Here is a 12,609-nt window from a genome sequence, read left to right as displayed (position 1 = left end):
GTGCACTAATCATGGTGTCTAATCAGCATCTTGATATGGCACACCTGTGAGGTGGGATGGATTATCTCAGCAAAGGAGAAGTGCTCACTATCACAGATTTAGACTGGTTTGTGAACAATATTTGAGGGAAATGGTGATATTGTGTATGTGGAAAAAGTTTTAGATCTTTGGGTTCATCTCATACAAAATGGGAGCAAAATCAAAAGTGTTGCGTTTATATTTTTGTTGAGTGTACATACATACAGATATATAGGAGGTATGTGATGAAAAAAGCGGTCCTTTTTATTTTTTTCTAAAAATAAATGGATTTGATTCATATGTTTTTACATCAGACAAGCTTGAACCCTCGTGCGCATGCGTGAGTTTTTTCACGCATGTCGGTGACGTCATTCGCCTGTGGGCAGGCCTTGAGTGAGGAGTGCTCCACCCTGCCCGTCGGAATCTCTTTGTCTGAATAGCCGCTGCGGACGGCGCACGTTGCTTTATCAACATTTTTTCTGGACCTGTGAGGGATATCCGAGTGGACACTATTCGAGAAATTAAGCTGGTTTTCGGTGAAAAGGTTCACGGCTGATGAGAGATTATGGGGTGTTTCTGTCGGTGTAAGGACTTCCCACGGAGCGGGACGTCGCGCAGCGCTTCCAGGCGCCGTCGTCGGCCTGTTTTGAGCTGAAAACATTCTAATTTAAGGCTTAATTCACCCAGGACGTCGTGAGAGAACAGAGAAGATTCAGAAGAGGCCGGCATGAGAACTTTATGCAGACATTCCACTGTTTAAGGACATTTTGTAATGAAAGACGTGCGCGCAAATTCGCCGAGTTGTTTCCGTGACGACTCGGCGAATCTGTGTGCGCCGCGACAAGAAAAACACCTCCGTGTTGAAAACCATTTGTAAAATTCAGGCGGCTTTTGATGGCTTTCAACAAGTGAGTAACTGAGAAATTGTTTAATAGCTTGGGCATGTTCCAACTTGCCCGTTAAGGTTTCCAACGGAGGTGTTTTTCCTGTCGCGACCCCCCGCGGTCGGGTCCGGCCCGACATGCGACTCTGCCCGCACGTTCTTTCATTAACTCAATAGAGTTGTAGTCTTACACACCTCTCTGCAGCTTCTCTCCCCCTGCCATCCCCTCATTACCCCATCCCCGTAGAGACGGTGCCTGCTCCCAGACTACCAATAACCAGCAAAAATCTATTTAAGCATAAAAATTCAAAAAGAAAAAATAATATAGCACCTTCAACTGCACCACAGACTAAAACAGTTAAATGTGGTCTATTAAACATTAGGTCTCTCTCTTCTAAGTCCCTGTTGGTAAATGATATAATAATTGATCAACATATTGATTTATTCTGCCTTACAGAAACCTGGTTATCAATCAATCAATCAACTTTTTTCTTGTATAGCGCCAAATCACAACAAACAGTTGCCCCAAGGCGCTCCACATTGCAAGGCAAGGCCATACAATAATTATGAAACACAGTCTACGTCTAAAGCAACATAACCAAGGGATGGTCCAGGGTCACCCGATCCAGCCCTAACTATAAGCCTTAGCGAAAAGGAAAGTTTTAAGCCTAATCTTAAAAGTAGAGAGGGTATCTGTCTCCCTGATCTGAATTGGGAGCTGGTTCCACAGGAGAGGAGCCTGAAAGCTGAAGGCTCTGCCTCCCATGCTACTCTTACAAACCCTAGGAACTACAAGTAAGCCCGCAGTCTGAGAGCGAAGCGCTCTAATGGGGTAATATGGTACTACGAGGTCCCTAAGATAAGATGGGACCTGATTATTCAAAACCTTATAAGTAAGAAGAAGAATTTTAAATTCTATTCTAGCATTAACAGGAAGCCAATGAAGGGAGGCCAACAAAGGTGAGATATGCTCTCTCCTGCTAGTCCCCGTCAGTACACTAGCTGCAGCATTCTGAACCAACTGAAGGCTTTTTAGGGAACTTTTAGGACAACCTGATAATAATGAATTACAATAGTCCAGCCTAGAGGAAATAAATGCATGAATTAGTTTTTCAGCATCACTCTGAGACAAGACCTTTCTGATTTTAGAGATATTGCGTAAATGCAAAAAGGCAGTCCTACATATTTGTTTAATATGCGCTTTGAATGACATATCCTGATCAAAAATAACTCCAAGATTTCTCACAGTATTACTAGAGATCAGGGAAATGCCATCCAGAGTAACGATCTGGTTAGACACCATGCTTCTAAGATTTGTGGGGCCAAGTACAATAACTTCAGTTTTATCTGAGTTTAAAAGCAGGAAATTAGAGGTCATCCATGTCTTTATGTCTGTAAGACAATCCTGCAGTTTAGCTAATTGGTGCGTATCCTCTGGCTTCATGGATAGATAAAGCTGGGTATCATCTGCGTAACAATGAAAATTTAAGCAATACCGTCTAATAATACTGCCCAAGGGAAGCATGTATAAAGTGAATAAAATTGGTCCTAGCACAGAACCTTGTGGAACTCCATAATTAACTTTAGTCTGTGAAGAAGATTCCCCATTTACATGAACAAACTGTAATCTATTAGACAAATATGATTCAAACCACCGCAGCGCAATGCCTTTAATACCTATGACATGCTCTAATCTCTGTAATAAAATTTTATGGTCAACAGTATCAAAAGCAGCACTGAGGTCCAACAGAACAAGCACAGAGATAAGTCCACTGTCCGAAGCCATAAGAAGATCATTTGTAACCTTCACTAATGCTGTTTCTGTACTATGATGAATTCTAAAACCTGACTGAAACTCTTCAAATAGACCATTCCTCTGCAGGTGATCAGTTAGCTGTTTTACAACTACCCTCTCAAGAATCTTTGAGAGAAAAGGAAGGTTGGAGATTGGCCTATAATTAGCTAAGATAGCTGGGTCAAGTGATGGCTTTTTAAGTAATGGTTTAATTACTGCCACCTTAAAGGCCTGTGGTACATAACCAACTAACAAAGATAGATTGATCATATTTAAGATTGAAGCATTAAATAATGGTAGGACTTCCTTGAGCAGCCTGGCAGGAATGGGGTCTAATAAGCATGTTGATGGTTTGGATGAAGTAACTAATGAAAATAACTCAGACAGAACAATCGGAGAGAAAGAGTCTAACCAAATACCGGCATCACTGAAAGCAGCCAAAGATAACGATACATCTTTGGGATGGTTATGAGTAATTTTTTCTCTAATAGTCAAAATTTTGTTAGCAAAGAAAGTCATGAAGTCATTACTAGTTAAAGTTAATGGAATACTCAGCTCAATAGAGCTCTGACTCTTTGTCAGCCTGGCTACAGTGCTGAAAAGAAACCTGGGGTTGTTCTTATTTTCTTCAATTAGTGATGAGTAGAAAGATGTCCTAGCTTCACGAAGGGCTTTCTTATAGAGCAACAAACTCTTTTTCCAGGCTAAGTGAAGATCTTCTAAATTAGTGAGACGCCATTTCCTCTCCAACTTACGGGTTATCAGCTTTAAGCTACGAGTTTGTGAGTTATACCACGGAGTCAGACACTTCTGATTTAAAGCTCTCTTTTTCAGAGGAGCCACAGCATCCAAAGTTGTCTTCAATGAGGATGTAAAACTATTGACAAGATACTCTAACTCCCTTACAGAGTTTAGGTAGCTACTCTGCTCTGTGTTGGTATATGACATTAGAGAACATAAAGAAGGAATCATATCCTTAAACCTAGTTACAGCGCTTTCTGAAAGACTTCTAGTGTAATGAAACTTATTCCCCACTGCAGGGTAGTCCATCAGGGTAAATGTAAATGTTATTAAAAAATGATCAGACAAAAGGGAGTTTTCAGGGAATACTGTTAAGTCTTCTATTTCCATACCATAAGTCAGAACAAGATCTAAAATATGATTAAAGTGGTGGGTGGACTCATTTACTTTTTGAGCAAAGCCGATAGAGTCTAATAATAGATTAAATGCAGTGTTGAGGCTGTCATTCTCAGCATCTGTGTGGATGTTAAAATCGCCCACTATAATTATCTTATCTGAGCTAAGCACTAAGTCAGACAAAAGGTCTGAAAATTCACAGAGAAACTCACAGTAACGACCAGGTGGACGATAGATAATAACAAATAAAACTGTTTTTTGGGACTTCCAATTTGGATGGACAAGACTAAGAGACAAGCTTTCAAATGAATTAAAGCTCTGTCTAGGTTTTTGATTAATTAATAAGCTGGAATGGAAGATTGCTGCTAATCCTCCGCCCCGGCCCGTGCTACGAGCATTCTGACAGTTAGTGTGACTCGGGGGTGTTGACTCATTTAAACTAACATATTCATCCTGCTGTAACCAAGTTTCTGTTAGGCAGAATAAATCAATACGTTGATCAATTATTATATCATTTACCAACAGGGACTTAGAAGAAAGAGACCTAATGTTTAATAGACCACATTTAACTGTTTTAGTCTGTGGTGCAATTGAAGGTGCTATATTATTTTTTCTTTTTGAATTTTTATGCTTAAATAGATTTTTGCTAGTTATTGGTGGTCTGGGAGCAGGCACCGTCTCTACGGGGATGGGGTAATAGGGGGATGGCAGGGGGAAAGAAGCTGCAAAGAGGTGTATAAGACCACAGCTCTGCCTCCTGGTCCCAACGCTAGACACGTTTAAATGAGTCAACACCCCCGAGTCACACTAACTGTCAGAATGCTCGTAGCACGGGATGGGGCGGAGGATTAGCAGCAATCTTCCATACCAGCTTATTAATTAATCAAAAACCCAGACAGAGCTTTAATTCATTTGAAAGCTTGACTCTTAGTCTTGTCCATCCAAATTGGAAGTCCCAAAAACCAGTTTTATTTGTTATTATCTATCGTCCACCTGGTCGTTACTGTGAGTTTCTCTGTGAATTTTCAGACCTTTTGTCTGACTTAGTGCTTAGCTCAGATAAGATAATTATAGTGGGCGATTTTAACATCCACACAGATGCTGAGAATGACAGCCTCAACACTGCATTTAATCTAATATTAGACTCTATTGGCTTTGCTCAAAAAGTAAATGAGTCCACCCACCACTTTAATCATATCTTAGATCTTGTTCTGACTTATGGTATGGAAATAGAAGACTTAATAGTATTCCCTGAAAACTCCCTTCTGTCTGATCATTTCTTAATAACATTTACATTTACTCTGATGGACTACCCAGCAGTGGGGAATAATTTTCATTACACTAAAAGTCTTTCAGAAAGCGCTGTAACTAGGTTTAAGGATATGATTCCTTCTTTATGTTCTCTAATGCCATATACCAACACAGTGCAGAGTAGCTACCTAAACTCTGTAAGTGAGATAGAGTATCTCGTCAATAGTTTTACATCCTCACTGAAGACAACTTTGGATGCTGTAGCTCCTCTAAAAAAGAGAGCTTTAAATCAGAAGTGCCTGACTCCGTGGTATAACTCACAAACTCGTAGCTTAAAGCAGATAACCCATAAGTTGGAGAGGAAATGGCGTCTCACTAATTTAGAAGATCTTCACTTAGCCTGGAAAAAGAGTCTGTTGCTCTATAAAAAAAGCCCTCCGTAAAGCTAGGACATCTTTCTACTCATCACTAATTGAAGAAAATAAGAACAACCCCAGGTTTCTTTTCAGCACTGTAGCCAGGCTGACAAAGAGTCAGAGCTCTATTGAGCTGAGTATTCCATTAACTTTAACTAGTAATGACTTCATGACTTTCTTTGCTAACAAAATTTTAACTATTAGAGAAAAAATTACTCATAACCATCCCAAAGACGTATCGTTATCTTTGGCTGCTTTCAGTGATGCCGGTATTTGGTTAGACTCTTTCTCTCCGATTGTTCTGTCTGAGTTATTTTCATTAGTTACTTCATCCAAACCATCAACATGTTTATTAGACCCCATTCCTACCAGGCTGCTCAAGGAAGCCCTACCATTATTTAATTCTTCGATCTTAAATATGATCAATCTATCTTTGTTAGTTGGCTATGTACCACAGGCTTTTAAGGTGGCAGTAATTAAACCATTACTTAAAAAGCCATCACTTGACCCAGCTATCTTAGCTAATTATAGGCCAATCTCCAACCTTCCTTTTCTCTCAAAAATTCTTGAAAGGGTAGTTGTAAAACAGCTAACTGATCATCTGCAGAGGAATGGTCTATTTGAAGAGTTTCAGTCAGGTTTTAGAATTCATCATAGTACAGAAACAGCATTAGTGAAGGTTACAAATGATCTTCTTATGGCCTCGGACAGTGGACTCATCTCTGTGCTTGTTCTGTTAGACCTCAGTGCTGCTTTTGATACTGTTGACCATAAAATTTTATTACAGAGATTAGAGCATGCCATAGGCATTAAAGGCACTGCGCTGCGGTGGTTTGAATCATATTTGTCTAATAGATTACAATTTGTTCATGTAAATGGGGAATCTTCTTCACAGACTAAAGTTAATTATGGAGTTCCACAAGGTTCTGTGCTAGGACCAATTTTATTCACTTTATACATGCTTCCCTTAGGCAGTATTATTAGACGGTATTGCTTAAATTTTCATTGTTACGCAGATGATACCCAGCTTTATCTATCCATGAAGCCAGAGGACACACACCAATTAGCTAAACTGCAGGATTGTCTTACAGACATAAAGACATGGATGACCTCTAATTTCCTGCTTTTAAACTCAGATAAAACTGAAGTTATTGTACTTGGCCCCACAAATCTTAGAAACATGGTGTCTAACCAGATCCTTACTGTGGATGGCATTACCCTGACCTCTAGTAATACTGTGAGAAATCTTGGAGTCATTTTTGATCAGGATATGTCATTCAAAGCGCATATTAAACAAATATGTAGGACTGCTTTTTTGCATTTACGCAATATCTCTAAAATCAGAAAGGTCTTGTCTCAGAGTGATGCTGAAAAACTAATTCATGCATTTATTTCCTCTAGGCTGGACTATTGTAATTCATTATTATCAGGTTGTCCTAAAAGTTCCCTAAAAAGCCTTCAGTTAATTCAAAATGCTGCAGCTAGAGTACTGACGGGGACTAGAAGGAGAGAGCATATCTCACCCATATTGACCTCTCTTCATTGGCTTCCCGTTAATTCAAGAATAGAATTGAAAATTCTTCTTCTTACTTATAAGGTTTTGAATAATCAGGTCCCATCTTATCTTAGGGACCTCGTAGTACCATATCACCCCAATAGAGCACTTCGCTCTCAGACTGCAGGCTTACTTGTAGTTCCTAGGGTTTGTAAGAGTAGAATGGGAGGCAGAGCCTTCAGCTTTCAGGCTCCTCTCCTGTGGAACCAGCTCCCAATTCAGATCAGGGAGACAGACACCCTCTCTACTTTTAAGATTAGGCTTAAAACTTTCCTTTTTGCTAAAGCTTATAGTTAGGGCTGGATCAGGTGACCCTGAACCATCCCTTAGTTATGCTGCTATAGACGTAGACTGCTGGGGGGTTCCCATGATGCACTGTTTCTTTCTCTTTTTGCTCTGTATGCACCACTCTGCATTTAATCATTAGTGATCGATCTCTGCTCCCCTCCACAGCATGTCTTTTTCCTGGTTCTCTCCCTCAGCCCCAACCAGTCCCAGCAGAAGACTGCCCCTCCCTGAGCCTGGTTCTGCTGGAGGTTTCTTCCTGTTAAAAGGGAGTTTTTCCTTCCCACTGTAGCCAAGTGCTTGCTCACAGGGGGTCGTTTTGACCGTTGGGGTTTTACATAATTATTGTATGGCCTTGCCTTACAATATAAAGCGCCTTGGGGCAACTGTTTGTTGTGATTTGGCGCCATATAAAAAAATTGATTGATTGATTGATTACAAAATGTCCGTTAACAATGGAATGTCCGAATAAACTCCTCATGCCGACTTCTTCTGAAAGTTCTCTGATGACTTACTGGGTCAACAGAGCCTGAAATGTGGAAGTTTTCGACTTGAAACGGCGAGACGCTGCCGCCTCGAAGCGCAGATCGCCATCAGGCACCGTGGGCCATCCTTACGGCGACACTACCAGACCAAAATCTCTCATCAGCCGTTAAAATTTTTACCGAAAACCAGCTGAATTTATCGAATGGTGTTCACTCAGTTGTGCCTTACAGTTTTTGAAAATTTTTTTATCAAACAAAGTAGCAGTCTCTGAGCCATTCCTAAACAATGAAAAAATGACGAGAGGGTGGGCGACTCCTCACTCAAAGACTGCCCACAGGCGAATGACGTAACCGACAGGCGTGAAAAAACTCTCGCATGCCCACGAGGGTTCAAGCATGTCTGATGTAATCACACGTGATTCAAATCCATATGGTTTTTGAAAAAAATAATAAGGTCCGTTACTTTTATCACAGACCTCGTATATATATACACACACAACCCCGGCAATAATTATGGAATCACCGGCCTCGGAGGATGTTCATTCAGTTGTTTAATTTCGTAGAAAAAAAAAAAGCAGATCACAGACATGACACAAAACTAAAGTCATTTCAAATGGCAACTTTCTGGCTTTAAGAAACACTATAAGAAATCAGGAAAAAAAATTGTGGCAGTCAGTAACGGTTACTTTTTTAGACCAAGCAGAGGGAAAAAAAAACATGAAATCACTCAATTCTGAGGAAACAATTATGGAATCACCCTGTAAATTTTCATCCCCAAAACTAACACCTGCATCAAATCAGACCTGCTCGTTAGTCTGCATCTAAAAAGGAGTGATCACACCTTGGAGAGCTGTTGCACCAAGTGGACTGACATGAATCATGGCTCCAAAACAAGAGATGTCAATTGAAACAAAGGAGAGGATTATCAAACTCTTAAAAGAGGGTAAATCATCATGCAATGTTGCAAAAGATGTTGGTTGTTCACAGTCAGCTGTGTCTAAACCCTGGACCAAATACAAACAACATGGGAAGGTTGTTAAAGGCAAACATACTGGTAGACCAAGGAAGACATCAAAGCATCAAGACAGAAAACTTAAAGCAGTATGTCTCAAAAATCGAAAAAATGCACAACAAAACAAATGAGGAATGAATGGGAGGAAACTGGAGTCAACGTCTGTGACCGAACTGTAAAAAACCGCCTAAAGGAAAAGGGATTTACATACAGAAAAGCTAAACGAAAGCCATTATTAACACCTAAACAGAAAAAACAAGGTTACAATGGGCTTACAAGGAAAAGCAATCGGGGACTGTGGATGACTGGATGAAAGTCATATTCAGTGATGAATCTCGAATCTGCATTGGGCAAGGTGATGATGCTGGAACTTTTGTTTGGTGCCGTTCCAATGAGATTTATAAAGATGACTGCCTGAACAGAAGAACATGTAAATTTCCACAGTCATTGATGATATGGGGCTGCATGTCAGGTAAAGGCACTGGGGAGATGGCTGTCATTACATCATCAATAAATGCACAAGTTTACGTTAATATTTTGGACACTTTTCTTATCCCATCAATTGAAAGGATGTTTGGGGATGATGAAATCATTTTTCAGGATGATAATGCATCTTGCCATAGAGCAAAAACTGTGAAAACATTCCTTGCAAAAAGACACATAGGGTCAATGTCATGGCCTGCAAATAGTCCGGATCTTAATCCAATTGAAAATCTTTGGTGGAAGTTGAAGAAAATGGTCCATGACAAGGCTCCAACCTGCAAAGCTGATCTGGCGACAGCAATCAGAGAAAGTTGGAGCCAGACTGATGAAGAGTACTGTTTCTCACTCATTAAGTCCATGCCTCAGAGACTGCAAGCTGTTATAAAAGCCAGAGGTGGTGCAACAAAATACTAGTGATGTGTTTTTGCCAGCTTGCACTCGGCCGAGACGGACGCATTTTTCTCTTCTCCCTCCCTCCTTATCTTTCCTGCTTCTGTGGCGTGTTGTCTGTGAGGCTGCAGCTTTGCTCTTCTGGAAAACGACAAAAATGGATCTGTTAAAGTGGTCTCTGAACGCAATTGACACTATTTTTTCTACAAGACATTCGGGGGCGGAGGACCCGACCTGTCCTGCCGGGACGCATGTGATGGGTTACGTGATGGACTCGTGGAGGAGATGGCAGGCCATGTGCCTTTACACGCTGTCTGTGGAGGACATCAAAGATGTGTATATATTTGGCTCAGTGGTGACCGGCTTTCTGCTGTGTGGAGCGGGCATAGCGCTGGTTTACCAGAAACTCAAGAAGGTTGAAGCAGCTATAATTGGCCCGTCCAGGCTGCCGCACGATTGATTCGATTGGAAGGGCAGTGTCCGCTCAATCTGCGGGTGTTAACCGTGCGCTGGATACCATCTCCGGTAAGATAGCGGCGCTGGAAAACCGCTTTGACCGTCAGTAAGACCGCATCCTTTCTACATTCAGATGTATGAGAGCCACTCTGTTCTCAGACTGTGGAATCTTTCAGGTGCCTGCTAATCTGGATATTCATTTGGCTTCCCAAAAACACAGCTGCACTTCAAGGCCGCTGCGATAAAAACCTCCTGAAGGAAGGACAACACTTAAGCCTCGCTCCCCAGTCTCTCCCTCCCTCAGCTTCTCCAGCTCTGACGTTGACTGCGGACAGTGAACTGTTCAGGGCTGAGCCCCTCCTCCTTCCAGATGGATGAACAAGGCCGTTGACGGCGCCTAAAGGCTGCCTCCGGGTGTTCTGATAAACTGGACTTTCAAATCTCGGTTGTCGTCTTTTGTCTCCTGTCTGTGTGTGTGATCATTGTTTTTTGTGCTGATGGGTTTTTTTTCCCCTGCATTGCTGCTGTGTAATGCAGCAGCTATGAAGGGTTTTTCTATCCCACGTTTTTACCTTGTGTGTGCTTTTATATGTGTTCATGTACCGGGCCGGCTCATGTGTGTTGTGTGTGCTGTCTGTAAAGAGCCGGTCATGGTTTGCTCAGCCCTGCTGTTGACCTAGGCAGGGAAGTACATCTGGAGCTGGTCCCCGGGCGCCTAAAGGCGACTTCTGCTCCTAACTGGCAATTAGGATGGGTTAAATGCAGTAGACACATTTCATTGTGCAAGGAACATGTTCCTATGTGCATATGACAATAAAATTCTTTTGAATCCTTGAATCCTTTGTTGGAGCGTTCTTTTGTTTTTCATGATTCCATAATTTTTTCCTCAGAATTGAGTGATTCCATATTTTTTCCCTCTGCTTGGTCTAAAAAGTAGCTGTTACTGACTGCCACAATTTTTTTTCCTGATTTCTTATAGTGTTTCTTAAAGCCAGAAAGTTGCCATTTGAAATGACTTTAGTTTTGTATCATGTCTGTGATCTGCTTTTTTTCTACAAAATTAAACAACTGAATGAACATCCTCCGAGGCCGGTGATTCCATAATTTTTGCCAGGGGTTGTATATATATATATATATATATATATATATATATATATATGTTCCTCCCTGTGGAAGGATGGCAGTGACCAGGTCAAGTGGATCTATGGCTAGGACGAGATCCTCATCTCAGCCGTGCACATATTTCCAGGGGAAGAAGTGACATGCTACAAGTCACTCGCTAGTAGAATGTCATCAACAACACCAGCCTTTAGTACAGTGTATCTTGTATATCCAAAGCATCAAAAGCCTTTTGTTAATGTGCATCTGCGATCACCATGAGTAACCTGCAGATTGACCAGACCACTTGGAAATCATCTCATTACTGCCAGAAACTGACCATGACAAGTGGGGTAATCCCAGACGTAACACTGTGTTAAATTCTCCCAAAGACAAGGATTTGATTCTGTGTGTGCTTAGTTTACGTGTTTGAGTCATTAAACAAAACACAAATGAGTTATCAATGAATGCAAGTACTCCAATATCTTGTTTTTTCCTTTAGCCATTGATTCCTCCTTTTCCTGAGGATCACAATGGAAATAAATTTTTGTTTTATGTACGTTTGTTTTGCCAAATAAATCATCATAAGAAATTATGATGAAATCCCTCTTCATAACATAATATTCAAGATAAGTCACATAAATACAGACCTATTGATTTTATACAGAATTACACACGAGATCACTTATTGATTCTTTGTAAATGAAAGACATTCGGCCGCTAGATGTCAGTGTGGCGAGACGTTCCACGAAACTTCCATTTTAGTTTGTAAAACTACATTAAAACACGGCTGTTAATATAAATAAAACACGAAAATATGCTTGAATAAGAGTACACACCTCACAGAAGCTGAGAAGGTTTTCGGTTATAGACCATTTGGACTGAGGTAAGTCCAAAGACTGCTGCTGCTCCTTCGTCAAACGGCCCCATTTATCCAGCGTCGACTTCAAGCGTTGAACGGGTATCCGTCGTATGAGCTGCTGCAGTAAACACTGCGCAGAACCATCCATACTTCCTCAGAAACAAACCGACATATGACTGTTATGTCTGGATATTTACTAAACTCTACATTTGACGCATTCTAGCAAAACAGTCGATTGAACATTACAAACAAACCGCCCCACGAATCGACCAATCAGAAACAAGCATAGGTGGCTCCTCTGGCGCCCTCTGGTGTGTTGGAGTGGTACCTGCTGGAGACAGGAGTGACAAACCCAGGAAAGAAAACCACAAAAGCGAGGAATAAAACATTTTAAATCAGATCCATATGCGCCGTAAAATTTAATAAACTTCTTCTTGACCCAGTAAGACTAGGTCTCCGTAAAATTTACTTGACACTTTTTTC

The 12,609-nt window shown here is 41.0% G+C and overlaps 1 protein-coding gene across 1 annotated transcript in view; it reads right to left on the bottom strand.

Annotated features, from left to right (window-relative positions):
* cenpn (centromere protein N) overlaps positions 1–12,395 on the bottom strand; it is a 51,573-nt gene extending 39,178 nt beyond the window's left edge. Inside the window, exon 1 of the mRNA XM_034188982.1 lies at positions 12,104–12,395. Coding sequence (XP_034044873.1) covers positions 12,104–12,274 — 171 coding nt within the window. The 5' untranslated portion in view covers positions 12,275–12,395. The remainder of the gene's footprint in view (positions 1–12,103) is intronic.
* Positions 12,396–12,609: the final 214 nt, after the last annotated feature.

Source organism: Thalassophryne amazonica, chromosome 2 (genome assembly GCF_902500255.1).
Source record: "Thalassophryne amazonica chromosome 2, fThaAma1.1, whole genome shotgun sequence".
NCBI classification, from domain to species: Eukaryota; Metazoa; Chordata; class Actinopteri; order Batrachoidiformes; family Batrachoididae; genus Thalassophryne; species Thalassophryne amazonica.
Note: the sequence above shows the minus strand (reverse complement) of the source record. Positions and strands in the feature narration are given on the sequence as shown.